The 19,691-nt window shown below is 44.2% G+C and overlaps 1 protein-coding gene across 3 annotated transcripts in view; it reads left to right on the forward strand.

Moving 5' to 3' along the window:
• Positions 1 to 13,808, forward strand: part of PRKCA (protein kinase C alpha) — a 146,929-nt gene extending 133,121 nt beyond the window's left edge. For all 3 annotated transcript variants that reach the window (XM_030287463.4, XM_030287464.4, XM_030287465.4), the window contains 3 exons: positions 89 to 196; positions 2,611 to 2,751; positions 7,211 to 13,808. In XM_030287463.4, coding sequence (XP_030143323.1) covers positions 89 to 196; positions 2,611 to 2,751; positions 7,211 to 7,375 — 414 coding nt within the window. In that variant the 3' untranslated portion in view covers positions 7,376 to 13,808. The remainder of the gene's footprint in view (positions 1 to 88; positions 197 to 2,610; positions 2,752 to 7,210) is intronic.
• Positions 13,809 to 19,691: the final 5,883 nt, after the last annotated feature.

Consider the following 19,691-nt stretch of genomic DNA (forward strand, 5'->3'; position numbering starts at 1 on the left):
GCATGGTGTGGTCACGCCATTTCAGGAAAAGTGGAGAATTTAAAAGGAAAACTCTGTAAGTTACTCACTTTTGATTTATTTTCAACAGCCTCCATTTGATGGGGAAGATGAAGATGAACTATTCCAGTCCATAATGGAGCATAATGTTTCCTACCCAAAATCATTGTCCAAAGAAGCAGTCTCCATCTGCAAGGGGGTGAGATAAAATGTTATTTATCATTAAGTTCCTTTCTGGCAATCCTTGTGAGTCACTGGGTTTGCCTGGCTCTGACACAGCACTGTAGTATTTTAAAGTACAACTCTTGTCAGGCAGTGCTGAGCTGTGTTGTCACTTGGTGTCACTGGTAAGTGCTGGGCTCTTCCCGCTGTGCCTGCTTGTTTTATGGAAAGAACAAATGTCAGAATCAGTGGCTGCCAAATCTTGAGCAGAATTTATAAACAGGACCATGGTGTGAAGAGTCTCCCCCTGCTTTGCCTCTCGACCCATGGCAGCACAGCCCCGATTCTGCAGGATGAGATTTCTCAGCTTGGCTGGAGATGCTCCAGCCAGTCCTCAGCCCAGAATGCCTAATGACAGGATCAGAGCATGGGAGTTCAGGAGAATTATTTTTAAATGCACGTAAAGATGAGTTTATGTGAAAATCTTTAGCATAAATGCAAGGAAACTGTAGGGAAAATCTGACCCAGTGGTACCTGTGTGGCCTAAAATTGGTCTTAGTTACAAAATTAATTTTTTTTTTTTTACTTTTGAGGAAATAATAGATTTGGCTTCAGGGGATTAGCTTAGGAAAAAAGAATTCATTTGACTTTCCTTTGATTCCATGTGATTCTCCAGAGCACCATCAGTCTGCAGCTTTTCCAATCCACTGCCTGTTATGGGTTATTTGATGTCTGACTTGTACTGATAAAACACCACTGCACTTAGTTAATTTGCACTTAGTTAATTCTTCCTATCCTTTTCAACCATTTATGAAGCATTATACATGAGCTGGATATTAGTCCATTAAAGAAAATCATCAAGGAAAAGATGTTTGGAACAAGAAGGTAAAATGAAAGACCATGCTAATTTTGGAGTTTATCCCAGTGTAGATGTGCTGGCCAACAAAAAATAAACATGATGCATTTTTGTAAAGCACATTCAGATTGCTGCCTTGTCGTGACAATCACACATTCAAACAGCACAGTCTGTACCTGGTGAAATTGCCCTGTTTTCAGCTCCCCTGTTTGCTGCTTCTGTGTGCTCATGTCAAGGGAGGGCAGAAAGCTAAAATTATCCTGCACCTTGAGATTTTGGGCAAGTCTCTGTGATACTGACGTGTTCTTCATCTGCTAAACTGACAAATTGATCTCAGGTTTCAGTGGGAGTTTTTCCTGAGCTAAGAAGTCAATAAGAGAAGGTTTCTGACCCTTTCAGTCAGTGGTAGCTCAGCAATCCCAGGACTGGGCACCATTGGGCAAGACAAACGTGCCCACTCTGCTCTTGGAATTGATTTGTCTGCTTGACTTCCATTCCACTGATTGAGAGTTTGTTGGTTTTGGTAAATGCAGCAACTTTGGAAAGAATTAAAACTACTGGAATCAATACCCCATTTTCTTTTATCACCTACTGTTAAAGCAAGGGGTTTGGAAAAGGTAACAAAAATGGGAATGTTGCTGTTAATCTTGAAGAAGGCTGTGATTCCTGCCCAGTGCACAGCTGCTCCCCAAACCTGCTTAGAGTCACTTTTATTTTAGGTTCAAAATTGGAATCAGATCAACTCAACATTTGGAAGGAGACTACAGTGGTACTGAGGTTTTAAGAAGATCTGTTGAGGTATCACTCCCAGCAGTACATTAATCATATATCATTTGTAAAAGAACTTTAAAAAGTCCCCATGAAACTGGAAGTGAGAGTTTAAGGCTGCATTGCACAATTCCCAGTGTACACACCAATTGGAAAATGCTGAGGAACTTGTTAATTAGGGAGCACATTCCAGTTTCTAATCATGCCAGGCTGGTGGATTTGGGGCTGGTTTGTTTCCCCAAGCCTGTTAAATCTCTGTAACTGGGTATAGTATTGACCAGGATGTCATTAAGAATGCAAGGGAGGAAGCACAGATTAGATGTTGTCAGCTGCGTGCCAAAGAATTGGAGGTTCTGTAATGAGATGTCTTGAACAAGTCCCAGAAAAATGAAATGGGAGTGAGGGGGGGTTGTACTTCATGGAGCTTTAGTGCATTGGAATTTATGATGCTTAATTGATTGTTGAGATAGGGCAGGAGCTGTTTTGGAGATCTGTAAGGCTGAACTGAGAGACTGGAGATGAAATTCAGGAGTGAGTTGTGAGGCAGCAAGGATGGCAGCGTGTCCTGGGCACCACCTGCACCTCCAGCAGCAGCCTCTGCCCAGTGGGAAAAATTTCCCCAGGACAGCTCCTAATTTTGCTGCTGATTTGCTGTCTCCAGTGATGAAGCAATAAAATTAATTTTAAAGTTCACTTAACTTTTCTAAACAATTTTATTAGCAGCGTGTGTGTTCAGGAGAGGAGCAAGAGCATTGCAGGCAGGGGAAAGCCCCTCTCACTTTCCTTCCAGCATTAAACTGAGTCATTTGGTGTTTTCTTCCCAACAGCTAATGACTAAACATCCTGCAAAACGCCTTGGCTGTGGCCTGGAAGGTGAAAGAGACATCAGGGAACACGCTTTCTTCAGGAGAATTGACTGGGAAAAATTGGAGAACAGAGAGATTCAGCCACCTTTCAAGCCTAAAGTGGTGAGTGAGATGCCAGAGGTCCAGATGCCTCACTGTCCCATCTGGGTCACCAAAACTGATGCCTTAAGGAGCTGGACCAGAGGCTAGATGGAGTTAAGGGGAATGAAGAGGGTATTTATTGAAGAGCCTTCAAAGGCCACACCCTGGCAGTACCAGAGCCACAGCTGTGGCTCTGCCTGGATGGCTTCAAGATAGAAGCAAAAGAGGGCTTGGTCACAAGATCTTACACTTTTATAAGTTCAGCTCCATTTGCATATTGGAGTTCATTGTCCCATTCCAGCTTCAGCCCAGGCAGTCCCACCCTGCTTGTTTTTCTCTCTCCAGCCCACGCTGTTTGTGCTCCTGGGCTGAGGTTTGGATCATTTGTCCTTGGTGCCCAGCTGGAGCAGGAATTGTTTTGTCTCTGCTCTGTGCAGAGAGCTCAGCATCCCCTCATGTGGAGCCCAGACCCACACACTGAGGCAGCACAGGATCTGAAACACAGAAAAGCCAAACCTGAGGCATCATTTCCCTCGCTGAGTGTGGCTGCAGCCCTGCTCCCTGAGGTGTGGGGTTCTGCTGCAGATCTGGAGCATGGCTGAAATGAGGCCATGTGGTGAGGGCAGAGCTGTCTGTGAGCCTGCTCATGTTTTGGTGCAACCTGGGGAATTTTGTGTCTTGCAAAAAAGCCTCCCAGTGGTTTGAGCCCTGCCTGGATGGGCACACACCATGGGAGGGGCTGAGCACAGGGAGATCTGGCACATCCACATCAGCCACTTGAGACTGGTCGTAAATGTGGTTAACAACTGTCTCCTCTGAGCAACATCTAAAATCAAGATCTGACTGAGGGATTTGGATTAGAGGGGTGAATTTCTCCATGGCTGGCTGCCCAGCACAGGGCCTTTTATTCACCATCCTACAGCAATGTCTGCTCAGTTTGCAGGATTAATCCCTGGTTTATTTTCCATGTTTATTACTGGCTTGCACACATGTATCTTCAGGAACATTTTAGAAATCCAAGCAAGTGGAAAGATGTCCTTACCCTGAAAGCTGTTTGCATAATAGAATTAGAAGAGCTTTGCTTGTTAGGCCAGAATTTCTTTCAGCATGTACTGTGCTTCACTGACAGGCAAAGAGAAGAGTTTGCACACAAGAACACAAGCTTTAAGGAACAGCTGTAAATTGTTATGTCCTAACATTGAACCTTTCTTCTCTAACCCTTTTATTTTTCAGCTGAGAATCCCAGCTGGCTTTAGCACTTCAGGTGTAGGATGACTGCTCTTTACACTGATTTATTTGCCAATACAGACAACACCAGTGTCTGTCACGAACTAATGAACAGAGGGATGCCAATGTCTGAATTATTCTTCACTTTTTTCATACAAATTACTTTTTCACATGAACAGGAGGAGAGTTGAAGCTGAGAAAGGTGTTTATTGCTAAAGAAAATACCTTTTTGTTATGGGGTGGATTTTGCAGGCAGGGAAGGGTGCAAATAAGTGAAGAATTTGTGTGGTCCTGCCAGCCCTGCCCAGCCCTTCCCCAGAGCTGGTACTGCAAAAGGGGAGCTCATCTAGCTTATTTCATTTGAGATTTTTCTTGCATGCTTCTCAAGTCAAATTTAAAGCTGATCATAAAGCAGCTCTACCTTCACATCTGTAAATTTTATTAGCTCAGGAGCTGAGTGCTTAGACTCTCCTTGAAGTTAAAAGTAACACCAGCATGAAGGTGCTAAAAGCTTGAAGTGTGGTCTGGCTCCATCAGAGCTTCCAGGCAGATCCTGGCTGCTCCTCAGAGCAGCTGTGCTCTGTCTCCCTGGTTATCATGACCTGGTTTGTTTGCACAGGCTGCTATTAAAATACACCGAGGCGGATTCACACGGAGCCCAACTCTCCTGACAAAAATAACTTAAAATCCAAGTCCAGTATTTGCATACCCTGTGCAAAACTCATTTATGGTGATTGCTGATTCTGTTTGTATCAGTATCATACAGTTATAGAATCCTTTAGGTTGGAAAAGACCTTTAAATTCATCGAGTTCCAGCCATTATCCCAGAACTGCCAAGCCCACCACTAACCCCTGTCCCTAAACACCACATCTACACAAGTTTTAAATCCCTCCAGGGATGGATATTGATTTCAGAAAGCACAAAACACACAGCCCTTAATCTGTTTGAAGATATGGATGTATTTGTAGGCTTTGTTTGGGGTGATATTTTTTGGGAAACTTTTGTAGGTACATCTTCTCTAGGAAGGAATAATCCCACTGCTTCCACAATCCTCACTCAAACACAGAGCTGCAGATTTTGTGTCAGCAATTGGATGCTGTAAATAGCACATTCCCTTCCAGATTGACATTTCACAGGTTATAAGCATAGACTGATTATTTGGCAAGGACATTTTACTCATATTTCCAAGTTTAGGGGTTTGAGGAGTCCTGTAATTTCAGTTGTACTCTAATACTGCTTTAAGGTTCAGTGCTACTCTTTAATGTGAAGACAAATATATCATTGAAGATACAAATTTATTTATATGTTACTCTATTTGCACCTAAAATATACACATTTTTCACGTGAATTATTTCTTAGCCTCTAGCAATGTGAGACACCTAATGGTCTCAAGAACTTTGGGTTCAATGTCCAGCTTGTTTGAATAATTTCCACCTGCTGAAAAAAGAAGAGGGAAAAAATTTTAAAAAGCAAGAAAATAGCATCATTTTGTTGCAGTATGATGCTTATCTGTAGAACATCATTTTAGCAAACATTTTCTTTTTAGCAATAAAAAAATCTCCTTTTGTGGCTGCTGTGAGCTGGCTGTTGTGCCTCTGAATTAATTCGACTTAATTTGGGGCTACATGCCAATAATTTAGAGGTTTTCTCCTTGTCAAAGTTCAGCTCTTTCCAGAGATTCTGTCCCAAAGTGCAGAGGCTCAGTGGGCACCAGGGCATTCGCTGAGTGGTGCAGAGCCCTGGGTGGGGAGAGCAGAGCCCCGTTAGCTTGCCCGTGGTGCAGTGCTCCTCTCCTGGTGTTCTTCCAAGGCTGGACGAGTGTCCTCTGTGAGCTCTGGGCTCCAGGACCTGAGCTCGTGGTCTGACACAGGAGCCAAGGGGTGCCTGAGGCAGCAGAAGTTCTGTGCAGCTCAGCTCAGGTGGCAGGGCCAGCCCAGCACCTGCCAGGTGCTCTGTGGGAAGGTTGGAAACCCCACCTGGGCTCTGTCCAAACCTCTCACTCTGAATCCCCTCCATGGGCCCCTCTCCAGTGCATCCTCCTGCAATGCACAGATTTACTCGTGTTGCATTCATTCAGAAAAAAATCAATATTTAATATTGGTCTATTGTACAAGCCATATTCTGCCCTTTCCAAGTTATCCTCTGAAGATAATAATGGAATTTTACCCTTTACATCCACATGCAGGGATGTTGAGGGGATGGATAGAGAGGAAAGGGTGAGGAGCAATAGGAAGAAACATTCACTGCCATTATCTGACACCTGCTTTGTCCAAAGATCTGTTACAGTAGTTTTGAGATGAGCACATTTACCAGTTTCCTCCTCACCTCTCCACAATATTCAATGCCCAATTTTCCTCAAAAATATTTTATTTTCTTGCACATAAGCTCATTTCATTCTGGTACCACCTTCTTATTTTTTAGCATGCTTCTGGTCATACTTCTCTACTTATCAAGTCTTTCCTGCATTCCTCAAAACTCTTCTTTCTACAAACCTGGTTTCTTTTGTTTTCTGTTCTGAAGGAGTTGTGCTCAGGCTGTAGCTGTATTTAGCCCTGTTCTTGGCTGGACTTTGCCCAAAAACGAGTCTCTTAAGAAAATAAAGTAAGAAACCTGTGATAGGAAGTTTTGGAACAAGAACCTGTCCCGGGATGTGCTCCCTGCCCAGCCCTCCTGCCATCCCAAAGACTGAGACCCTGCTATAATTTATGAATTTATATGAGTTCAGTGACATTATAGGAATTTATGAATTTATAAATAAAAATAAATTTACAAATTTATAAGAATTCAGGTGTTCAAAGCCTGTTCCGTTCAGACTCAAAGCACATAAATGAATTGCAGTAAGCTTTTTTCAGGTTGTAAAGGAAACAGAGACTAACACAGAAAAATTAATTTTCTACAATAAGGCATTTAAAAAGAATGAAACAACTTGACAAAGAAAGTATCTCTTGCCAGCATGTTTATCAAAATATTTCCTTCTTCCTTTTGTATCCCAGTAATGCTGAATATTTAAGCCTCTTTATCTCATCACCTCCTGCTGATGGATGGAAACTTTTCTGTCTGCTTTTTATCAGGATTCAGCTATTAAAACATCACTGCTTGTCTGGGATTTTTTTTGTCGAAATATCTGAAAAGCAAATTTTCCCTCAGCTACTCATAGGGAACGAGGCAAAGCCTTGCATGTATCCTGACAACTCTGCTGTTGTGTTGCTGACTTTTTTCAGCCTGTTTTTCTGCTTTTCTCTTTCCTTGCAGTGCGGCAAAGGGGCTGAAAACTTCGATAAGTTCTTCACACGGGGACAGCCGGTGTTGACGCCTCCAGATCAGCTGGTCATTGCCAACATAGACCAAACAGATTTTGAAGGGTTCTCTTACGTCAACCCCCAGTTCGTGCACCCCCTTGTAGAAAATGTAGCATGAAACAGCAGAACAAATCCCGCCGTGGGGAACAGTTGTAACCCTACAATTTTTAGGCTTTAGCCTCGTTGATTCCATTTGGGCCTGGAAATTGTATGGTTAGAGGGTGGAAGATGAGGGAAGGGCCACTTAGTCAGGATTTGGGCTTTGCAGCAGCAATGTTGTCTTAACAGGAGATAAATTAGTGTACAGTGCCCACTTTTACTTCTAGAAGTAGCCACTGACTTGTCAAAACTTACCCATGTTTTGGTACGTTCTATATTTTGTAACTTCCCACTGTCCTTTTGCTCCCTTTTCCACTCCTTTGTGTTGGAAAAACATCTGACACGGGATGGTGGTGTGAAGGAGAAGCCACCTGGAGTATTTATTCCTGGGGGTGGATGCTGGGAGGTGGGAGATCCTCCCCGCACTCCCGGGGACTTCAGGGACAGCACCAGAGACTGAGCAGGGTCAGCTCCAGGGGGAGAGGCACTGCAAAAACATCACTGAAAGTGTTTGCAAAATATGGCAGGGAAAAAAAAATACCTGGGAATGGGTGGGGAGGGGGATGAAATCAAATTAGACCCCAAGGTTTGGCGAACCAATCCTGTAAAATCCCAAGTAAAAGCACTGGGGTGGTGGCCACGTCTCTAGGATTTGTGCTAGGAGGAGCATGTGATAAACTCGAGGGTGAAATTTTGTCTTTAATAATAATAATGATAATAGTAATAATTTTAATAATACTTTTGTGAATTTTTAATCTCCATGAGATTATTCTGTGATCCAGGGTGCCATTGTCTGTTCAGTTGGTTTCATTTACACCACTCCTCAAGTTTACTGTTAACTGGTTCTAATACCAATATTTTACTATGAAATTTATTAACCTGGAATGTAAAACAAAACTGTAATTCCTCATATCTTATTTACATGTGTTTATTTATAGTCTGCAGTGTAGGACAGTAAATCGAAGAAAGCATTATGTATACTAAATTAACAAAAAATGCAGCCCCAAGTGACTTCCTGATTTCTCCAGAATAACTCATGAAAATCAAGTGAGATTTAGTCTTAAATAATCAGTTTTAATTCAGAAAACTTTGGGCTGTAGAATAATCAAGCCTGAAAAAAGCAGCACCTAAAACTCGTTTTATTGATAGAATGGAATTTAATACGTTTTACATATGCTTCATGCAATGAATTTTGCATGTTTAGTAATAACTCTTAATAATAAGGGTTAATAATAAGCAGATCTATATTATTGACATAATCGTATCAAGCATAAAGAGTATTATAAAAATTTTATAAAACAACTTGTGCTTTATTTGTGAAAGTTCTTGTTCTGAATGACACCATTTAGATTTAGCTAAATGTTTTCTTGCTATTGTTTTGATTTTTACTTTAGGTTTTGAATATTGTTACTGGCTTAGGGTATAATCTCTTTTTTTTAAAGTAGATATACTTTTAAATAATAATTGCTACCTGCAGGTTTTATACGAGGTTCAATTAGGCTTACTTTCACATCTGCTTATTACTTGCAGAGAAGGAAATAGACTTTATTTGCAATGATGAACACTGTAATTAATGCAATCTTCTCCTCTCCTATCACTTAGATAAAAAATTTTGATATTTCCTCTTACTACTTACCAGAAGATATTAACTCAAATATCAGTAAATAATGTTTTGTGCATATTTTGGTTTTGTTACAGCATGTAAAATAGTAGTTGGTGCATTCCCCTTTTTTTTTTTCCTCTCTTGCCTTGATCCCATTAGCAGCCACAGGCACTTTTTGTCTGTCAGATGTGCATGATGATGCCAGAAGCATGATGTCTCTGTTGCTGCATGCAGACTGGGTACAATTTTTCCAGCATGTAAACATATTGGAAAAGTAAGATATTTGCCATAAAATACTTCAATTTATACTAGAATATGTAACGGGGTGGGGTGGGGTGGGGGGGAACCTACTTTCTAATCATCTTTTATGACAATAAAACATGGAACCTGTGCCAAAGATTCTGTCAGAAAGATCCAATCCTGCCAGAGGGGTGGGTGGGCCCGGGGGTGCCCGGGGTGAGCTGGGCAGTTGTTGAGGGAGACGTGGCTGGATGTGAAGGTGACTGTGCCGAGCTTCTGCACCCTCAGGGCCCTTGGGAAACGTGGCTTGGGGGCCAGGAGGTGCAATTTCCACACTCCAGAAGTCCATTGTTGCCTGTCCCAGTCTTTTTGTACCCCCAGCTCCCACGAGGGGCATTTTGGGGTGATCAAAGCCGGACATCCCAAGTGTGGCTCACCAGGGGCGTTGGCCAACTGACAGGAACTCAGGTCATTGCCTGAACAAACAGATCTCCAAACTTCTCCAACATTTTAGGAGTAAGATTTTTAAACTGTTCTGTGTCAAATATGTTGTCATCCAAGACTGGGAGTTCATTTTCTCCTTTGTGTATTATGTACTTCAAAAATGATGGTATTCGCCATAAAGCATGTGGCCTAATGCAGCATTCATGACTTCTTTTCTTTTTTTTTTTTCCTGAATATTATTAGCCTGGCAATGATTAGTAAAATGCTGTAGAAGACAATAGATTGAATTAAGATAACAGATTACTGAGTCTCAGATTTCAATAAAGAAGGGTATCTCAGCTATGCCAGTCTGCCAAGAGGTGCCACTGTGCTTGTTTTTAAAATATGAAGTGAAAAAGACACTTTTGAAAAAAGAAAATACAGGGAGAATTACCAGCATACAGGTTTGGAGAGTAAGCAAAGCAGAACAAGGGCAGGATTGAACCAAGGCAGAAACCAGGCAGGAGCTCCCCTCCAGGGTAGATGTTGCCACAGTTCTGTTTTCCTGATGAAATCTGAATTTTCCAAGGAAGTCCAAATGGTGGCACAGCTGTGACAGTTGGTGCTGTTCAAAGGACACGGTGTCACAGGGCTGCTCTGACACTGGGACAGACCTGTTCATTTTCTGGCTACTTTTCATGCCAAATTTCTTCGGTCCTTGTGTTTGTCTCCCAGTTTTTCTGACATAGAAGCAGAAATTCTTCTTGAACGTCGTTACCTCAGGTCCCCGGGCTTGTGACAGACATTCTGTCTTCTGGAGGTTTCTGAAACACTTAGGAAAAGGTACTGTGAACTCATGGATCCTGCAGGAGCAAGGCAGGGTTGGATAAAGCAGGGATTAGTTGTGTTACCCCTCTCTGCTCTTCCTGATGCCCTCACAGGCTCTGACCTTTCCTGAGAACTCCCACTGGCTGCTCAGAATCCAGAAATTTACCATAGCAAGGAAAACCTGAAGAATCCAGCCAGAACTTTAATATCTTTTTAGAGACAGATGTTATTTATATAATATTTTTCACAAGATTTGGTTTTCTAGAGAACATGTATCAACAGAAGGAGAGGCATTAGAGCTGCTTCTCTTTCACTTGTTTTTGACAGCAACTGTAATCCCAACACCCACGTTGGGATTACACCAAGATTCCCAAAAGGCAAATTGAAAATTGCACTGTACTGAAGCTGGGCTGGAAGTTTTGGGAGCTGTAATTAAAAATTGCACTGCACTGAAGCTGGGCTGGAACTTTTGGGAGCTGTGTTTCCATCCCTGTGCTCGAGTCCCAGATGGTTCCAGGGCAGCCCCATTCCTGCTGGGAGGGGCACAGTTTGCCATATAAAACTTCCAAGGGATTTTCAGGGATCAAACAGGACTTAACTGGCTCCTAGGAAAATTCTGTCATTATTCAGGCATCTGGATGCTTTTGTGCACCTTTGAGTGACCAGAGCAGGGTGGTGGGATTCCAGGACAGCCATTTCACCTACCAGCCAGGCTCAGTGCTCTGAGCAAGGCTGGCACATATGTGAGAAGGAGAAAGCACATTCCCATGATAAAATAGTTCTTCTTTGTCCTGTTTGGAGCAGAACTGCAATTTAGCTTTCTGATTCTTCATTCTTTTTGAATTTCCTTTTACAAACTGAAGAAAATTCTTCTGGAAATCAGCTGTTAGTTTAAAAAAACTCATCACGTCTGAATGCTGCTGGCCTTTGAAATCCATCCTGTCTTTTGGGGTGAATCCAATTCAGTAATGCTGGGCTTCAATAAAATTAATAAGGTCGAGCAAGAGAGGAACTTGTCTCCTAGCTGGAAAGATGACACATCCAAGGGTGGAGTAGTACCAGTTGAAAAGTGTTTTCTGAGCCAGTGCCTCTGGATGCAATCCCAGTTAAATGCCATAGGAGACACATGCAGTGAGCAGGGGGGCAGATCCTCCTTACTGTGCAAAGCATAGCATTGGAAATAATAATAATAATAATAATCCAATAATAAAGCTTTGACACAAGTAGAAAGCATATCTACAGTATATTGAGTTTACAGTAGGCTTTTGGACCTGCCAGGAAACTTCTGGAAATATTTAATGTGATTTTCTTTTAGTCATTAGCACAAGTTATTGTACATAGGGGTTTTGTCTCGTTGCAGACGTGAGTGTGGGCTGTGTTTGATGTGTCCCCTCTGTAGGTGGGCACTGAGCTGCCAAGTAGTCAAAAAGTAGACAAGCTAAAAAGCACTTTTTTCCCTCAGCCCCTCACACTGAAATAGCTGAGCTGGCAGAAATAAGTAAGATTTGACTCCATAAACATGCACGATTCCCTCACTGTGCCAGTAACAATTGGGAATTAAACAGCCTTATCATGAATAATGATCATGCACTACAGCCCTCCTGTTCCCAGGAAATCCTGGAGAGGGAGAGGCCCCTTGTTAACCTCTGCCTCACTTACCTCACCTGCAGAATGGGGTAATAACTGAGTGACCCCACAGGGAGGGCTGAGGACTTCTTAGGCAATGTTTCTAATTCACTTTTAACCTGAAAAGAGTTGTGTAAGTATTATTATAATTTTTAATATTAAATCAGCTTCTTGGATTCACATGGTACTGCTGGCTATACCATGCTGTTTCTACTTTTTTGTAGAATTTTAGTAACTCTGCTGAAACCGTTTGAAGAGAAATAAAATCAGATCTGATACATTTCTTACAGAATCTGGAGTGCAGCTTTTGTACCCGGAGTCAGAGTGTGACGGGGAGTGATGCTTGCTGATCGTGTGGGTCAGCTGCACTTAGCTCTTTTCCAGCTACTGAGATTTTTATGTGCAATTTAAAAATTCTATGTGGACAGAAGTCTTAGCAGAACTGAAAACTGGAGGGGGAGATTCCCTTTGGGTAAATAAAGTCAGCACAGCTTTTTTTCTAGTTTTTACTGACTCCTGCTGAAGGAGGAGCTCTGTTCTTTGTGCAGCTGGTTTGTCCGTGACAGCTCGATATTTTCTGTTGATATTTTAATGTATTTCTATGTTGTAAATGTGTCTGTGTGCTTCTTTTTTTATCCTTGTCTGTGACACCATAGTTCAAATTTTTAAAAAAACTGCTCCAGAAGCTGTTTTTTTTTCCTTCCACTGATGTCAGTTGACCTAAATAAATAAATTAAGTCTGTTAATGATTTGAAACAGTGCAGGATGAGCAGCAACAACATTGACACAGCTGCCATTGAAGCTCATTTCTCACTGGTTACATTGGACACTCTGCAGCTGATGTTCCATTAGTTTCATAATTATTAATGACAGGAACGTTTTAATAGAAAGGAAGATGATGTTCATGATCATTACAAACATTTTCCTGAGAACTATTTGAATTTCTTTTCCTTCTCTCTGAACCCCTTGAGGTCCAGGGTTCCTTCCAGAGCTTCACACACTCCTGGCTTAAAAATCTTAAAATTAACAAACCAAAACCACTACAGCTTCCAAGGCACCCAGGGAACCACAGAGCTCCCTGGGTGCTGAGTGCTTGGCCAATAGCCCCAATTCACTGAAAATATTAATTATAGTATGTGTTTGTACCCACTGTTGGCCTTGGAGTATAAAAACAATGTTATGCAGGGGTAATAAAAATTTCATCTGTGGCCTGTTCCCCAAACCTTTCATTTGTTCTCTCCCTGCTATCAAAATGTATGTAAAAAAAAAATAATTTCAACAAAATTAAGCTCGTTGGCTCTTGGTAAAATGTGCATTTCTCAGCACTGTGGTTTTGCACAATACAGAGAGCACCTGAAACTTCTCAAATGACTGTATGCTGCTTAATTTTCTTAAACATTAAGTAATCCCACCTTGAACTTATTAATATTTTTAATATTATTTTAAGACCCAAATGTTGCATTTATATAGAGGAGAACATTATTTATTTTCATATCATTTATCTGCAAGATGCTACGAGAAAATTTGGAGAGGCCATTCATTTTTCAAAATATTTAAAAAAAAAACCCAACCATTGGAAGTGTAGTGGGCAAGACTGATGTGTAAATTCCAGCATCGTTTTTTTTGTTTCATAATTCGCGGTATCTTCAATCTTTGTTTGCATGAAATGCTTTTGTTAAGTATCAATTGTAGTTTCAAAGCGAGTGTGTATGAATAAAAATACTGATCATTACTTTTGTGAGAGTTTGGTCTGCCTTGATGAAATTTCCATTCAAAAATTACTCCCTGGGCCAGAGGCTGCAGAGAGGTTGGTGTGATCAGCCACAGAAATTGCCCAGTCTGGACCTTGATTCCACAGAGACAGAATTTTAACCTGGGTTTTTGTTTTTAACTCTTGTTAATGAATCAAGAGGGGAAAAAAACAGCGTACCTGTGAAAGATGTGTCTGGAAAAGGATTTCTGTCTGCTGTCCTCGGTGGTGCTGGGCTGCTCCAGGTGTGGGACCCAAAGGGAAAACAGCCCCAGGAGCCAAAGGAGGTCTCAGATTGGAGGGTTTGGTTCAAAGCTTGGTGTGGGACTTGGTGCTGGAGGGATTTGCCCTCCTTGGGAGCAGTCAGACCCAGGAAACTGAAATTCAATTTGTCTCTTTGAGAGCTGTGGGAGCCCTGAGTGTTCATTCCACCCTCTGCTGCTTCTTCCTGGGAGGAGGAGCTGTTTCAGTGATTGAGAGTCTAAAATTCTCAGCATCCAGAACTCCAACAGGCAAAATTAAAGGAAAATCCTTTCGTTTTGATCATTGATGACCCTCAGGGCCCCACCTGTGTGATGAAATTCCTGATTTAGCACTCCTGGTTTCACTTTGGCTCCTGGGGGACCGAACACAACGTCCCAATCCCACCAGCCCCATCCACCCCACGTCCACCAGCCTCGCTCACACTGACATCGTTGGTTTTCAAAACTTGAAAGCAATGTCCAAATATTGTGACAGCTTGACAGACAGCTCCCTTTCTGCCTGCTCTCACAGGATTTAAGCTCGTGCTGATTCAGTTACTGGGTTCAGTTTGCAGAAGTCTGGCTGAGTTTGCCCTTAGGAATTATCAAATTCTGGGTTTTTTTCCAAAGAGTCAGTATTTCCAGGCTACTCCACATCTGCCATCTCACGTGCTCAGCTTCTGAAGCCCATGAACACACCTCAGACCTTGGGGGCTTTCTGCAGAGCAGAACGGGGACTTTGGGGATACATCACTGCCCTGAGCTCGTGGACAAGAGTTGGTGCCTCCAGGGCAGGAGGAGGGGGTTCCTCTGCTCTCCATTCTGCCAGAGCTGCACCCCAGCCCTTGGCTGGCCAGGGTTTGTGGCCAGACCACCACAGTGCCCATCCAAGAGATCGTTGGGCTTTGGAGTGACAGCTTGGACATGAATTTCTGAACTGTCTCCTTGGGGAAAAACGACTCTGGCAGAGCCATGGGTGGCTGGGCGTGGACTCACAGGGGTGGGAGAGCCTCTGGCTACCCCATGGCCACACTCGGCACCCTCCCACCTCAGACTGGTGGTCTCATGAGCAGGACAATCCCCCAGCTCACAGTGGGATCAGTCAGCTGTCACAGGAGCGGGGTGAGAGCCTGTGTGGGCTGCTTTGGTGTGATGGGCTGTGGAAAAGGGGAAAACGCCTGTGACTGCATCTTTGACTCTTTCAAAGCAGGCAAGATGGTGGTTCTGGGGAAAATGAAGTGTTAAAAGCTCCTGCAGGAGGGGCTGAAGCTCTCCATGCCTGCCACATCCATGTTTGAGAACATTTCCATCAGGAATATATCCAGAACAATAATCACACCAAGTGTTCGTGCCTGCCTCCCCCAGCCTCTCTTCAGAGATTTGGGTATTTGATTCAGAAATCTCAGAATATTTTTGCAGAGCTGGTGTGTGAGCTGCAAATAAAAGCAGCTCCTCCGAGAGCTGCTTGGGTAGCTGAAATGATGGCTGCATTAATTACCACGAGGTAATTATAATCCCACCTGCTCCCTGGGGAGCCGTGGTAAAGCAAAGGCAAATCAATCAGGGGCCCAAATCAGGACAGCTGTTGCCACGTGTGGATGGCTTGTCCTCAAAGGGATGTTTTCCCCAGCTGCATCTGCCACTTGTCACCTTCCCAAAGTGGTGCTGCACCAAAGAAATGGGGATGTGATGAGACCAGTCAGTGCCAGGGCTGGACCCACAGAGTTACCTGCAAAGGGTTTTTTTTAATTTTTTTTCCTTCTTTCCCAAAAGAAAGTCTTGGAATGAGGCAGATCTCATGGGAAATGAGTCAAGGCTGTTTCCTTCTCTGGGGACTTGCTGCTTTTGCTCCAGGGTGACAGTGTCAGACAGCAGCTGCCACTTCCAGGGCTCATTACTGGTCCCTGAGTCAGTGCCTGACATCCTACCCCAGCACAGGTTGTTGCACAGTCTGATGAATGACAGGAAATTATTCCAAAGCCAATTTAAAGCACCCTACCTGGATGAGGGGGGAAAAAAAGCCAAACAAGTAATCTCATAGAGGAAATTTGCTTAGAAATATTTTAGCTCTTACTCTTGCCAGCAAGGCTGGCAAAAATCACTTACCTCTTTACATGCTGGAATGAATTTTGGGTGTGTGTCTGAGAGACAGAGAGTTTGGTCCTTATCTGTCCTATCTTTCCTATTTTTTCCTATTTGGGGCCTTGTTCCATTTCCCCTTACCTTGCTCCTCTATTCAGAACACTTCATAAAACTCAGTGCCCATAGCAGGGAGACTTCCTAATCCACATAAAACATTCTGCAACAAGTTCTATAAAACCTCATTAAAGCTTCAACATTTCCAGGGACAGCTCCAGAAAAACACTCTTTTAACGGGATGCATTTGCTTCTCCTTCCAGTGTAACCATGTCTGGGACACTGATTAGGTGAGATTTCAGGGAAAATCCACCAGAAACAGCCACAAAAGCAACCAGCAAGGGCAGAAGGAAGGAAAGACCAGCGGTGAGAGCATCCCAAACGCCCTTGGATTGGTTCCTGGTCCTTTTGGGATAAGTCATTCAGCATTCTTGTGCCTGATTGACACTAACATCATTAAAAGGTTGGTAATGAATTTCAGTGCTATATAAATCACACGGAAAACTATTATCCTTAATACCAGTGTTACAAGGCTTTAATAATTAATGTCATCTAAACTTCTTTCCAAAACATGACCTTTGAAATCAGATTGCTGTGGCCAGAGCCATCCCTCATCCTGCAAGCAGCTGCTTTCCAGCCAGCCTGGTAGCTCCAGTGGGGCTGTGCTGGGAAACCTGGATGGCTCCAGTTCCAGGAACAGCTCCCAGAGGGAACCTGGGGTGGTGGAAGCTCCACTCCTAATGCAGCAGGATAGCAGAAAACACCAGCAGTGAGAAACCCCAGCTGGTCTCGTCGTAGGGCACTGCCCTGCAGGGTGAAAGGGGTGCTGTGGGCACTCCCTGCTCCTTCAGACCCCTTCCCTCCTGTTTTGTGGGGATGCTCAGAGCCCTGGGCAGCCTGGGCTGCTGGTACCTGCCAGCCCTGGAGCACCACGGGGCTAAAGGCTGCACCTGGAACACTCCTGAACTGCCACATTCTCCTCTTTCATGAGCTCAGTTTAGCCCCAAATGATGACAGAGGGTATTTTATTTTAAATAAACTCTAACTTCCATTCACACGTGTGCCTTTGTTGTTCTGTGAGTCAGAGCTGCTTGGGGAGGCTGCAAAAGGCTCCACACATTTATTTTTTTCAGGCTTTCACACAGCATGTGGGTGCTGGGTTAAAAATAATGTGGCACCTCTCCTTGAGCTTCCTCCCAAGCAGCGGATCCAGGCAGAAGGATGTGCAGGGGAAACAGCAAATGGAGCTGCAGCTCCAACAGCCCACGGAGTTAATTCCTTTAATTTAGTCATGGTGCAAGCGGGATGTGAAAACCCTCCCAGAGAGGGGAGGGCTGGTGTTCTTTGGTGCCGTGAGATTTACGTCTTTCCCTGTTTTCAGTGTTTGAAAAATAAAGCAACAAAGCTGCTGGGATAAGGAACAGAAGTTGTGCAGAACTCCTTCCACCCCACAGGACCTGGCTGCAGCAGCCCATCCCACCTGCACTGTGCCACGAGTGCTGCAGGTCTGGAACCCAAAGCCAAGCTGCAGGTGCCAGTTTTGCTGCCCAGTGTGAAATAACCCACAAACACCATCCACAAGCAGCAAAAATCTCTGAAGTCTCCCTCAGCAAGTGGTTCCCAGCCTCTGAGAGCTGCCCCGTGGCTTCCCTGGCCGTGGTGCCGGGGCTGCTCAGCATCTCTGCCTCCCCCCGGCCCTGCTGCCCACGAAATGACAAAAAATAGCAAGAGCTGAACAGCTGGCATGGAGCACCCATCACCTCCCACACAAGTCACAGCAGCTCCAGCATCCCAGCCTGTTGCACTCACCTGCTCCCTCTCCTCTTTCCTCGGGCAAACGCTGCAGCCCCAGGCTGAGGCTGACCTCCCCTCCCTGTGCCCAGAATGCTTCTCCCAGCCCGGTGTGCAGGTAAAATTGCTGAGTGAAATTGTCAGTCTGACACCAGCTCAGAGACATGGGTGGGCTCAGGGGTGGCTGCCCTTTGCTGGGTGGATTTGCTGTCCAAATAATTCAGCACAGAACAAATTTGAGGGAATAGGAGGGGAGGCAAACCTGAGGTTTCCTACCAGTTGGTGGCCCAAGCTGACAGGACCAGACCTTTTATTTCATAATAACCTGAGTGCCTTCAAGGTGGCTTCTGTTGATAGGGAAAAGACCAGGGAAAATCATCCCTGCAGATGTCACCTGTCAGAATCAAACTCTCGTAGCTGAAATGAGACGTGCACACCACCCCCAGTGCACTGCTGAGAGCCCAGGGAGAGCTCCTGTAACGAATCACTTCTGTTCTGAGCCACTAATGAAGCTCAAATCCCTCCTCAGTAATAAAGTTTGACCTTGGGTGCATCCTAAAAGCTACTGCTGAGGTGTCCATGAAGCTTCTACACTGATTAAAGGGTGGTACAAAAGGCTGCTGCAGTGCCCAGGGCTGGCAGAGCCTGGCACAGCTGTGGAACATCCTGACCTGGGCAAGGTCCCACCCAGCTTCACTTGCCCCACCTGTGGCTGTGGAGGAAGAAAGAGCCCAGAAGGAACAGTGAAAATTGGGAAGGATAAATGATGCTGCCAGCTGGTGTTATGTGAAACAATAAACTGAAACAGCCGTTGCAGGATTTGGCCAAGTCCTGCCCCAAGGCTTGGGGGGATGCTGAGAAGATGTAAAGTGCTGATTGTCCTGTCTGGGGCAGCCATGCCAAGCTCCTGTCCAAGAGAAGGATTTTCCACGTCATTGGCTTTTCCCATCATTGGGGAAATACGTGTTATGGGGAGGAATTCTGGAGAGCTGCTAATGAGGTGGGAGAGTTCAGCTGTGCTGCTGGGGCTTTGGGAGGCATCGCTGCTGCTCTCTTTGGTGCTGGCCCTGGGGTGACTGTGGGAAACACTTCTGGGGTGAGTGCTGCCACTGTGCTCTGCCAGGGCTGGAGCTGCTGTGCGGGACAAGCAGCAGCAGCAAATCCACCCGAGTGTTTCAGTGCAACTGCATCTGCATGGAAGCAAAGGGGAGGGGAAGAAACTGAAGCTCAAAATGTGTATTTCTAATTGATTATATGCATGGCTGCTGGGGGCTGCTCACACTGTGTGGTTAATTATGTCACTGTGCAAGCTGCAGCTTTATTTCTGTTGTACTCCAAGGATCCTGCCCAGAGCCCAGGCAGCAGCAGAGCAGGTTGTCTGTCAAGAAAAATGAAGGTCTGCTTTGTTTGGGTTTCTTTTGAACAATATAGAGAAAAGAAGAACGATGAACAGCCAATTACTGTGATAAAATCATCCACCCTGATAGCACATGGGGAACATCCAGTTCTAACAAGCCTCCTGTAGATTTGTGATTTTATTGGCAATTCCCTGCTCATGATCTCCATCCCAGGGAAGCCTCTTTCTCTGAGGATCCCCAGAGGGCATTGCCCCTCTGGCTGCCTTTTCCAGTGCAGAATCTATTCTGCTGACCAAATCCCTGCTTTGTCCTTCCTGTCAAACTCTCAAGGGATTTGC

This window comes from Taeniopygia guttata, chromosome 18, assembly GCF_048771995.1.
Source record: "Taeniopygia guttata chromosome 18, bTaeGut7.mat, whole genome shotgun sequence".
NCBI classification, from domain to species: Eukaryota; Metazoa; Chordata; class Aves; order Passeriformes; family Estrildidae; genus Taeniopygia; species Taeniopygia guttata.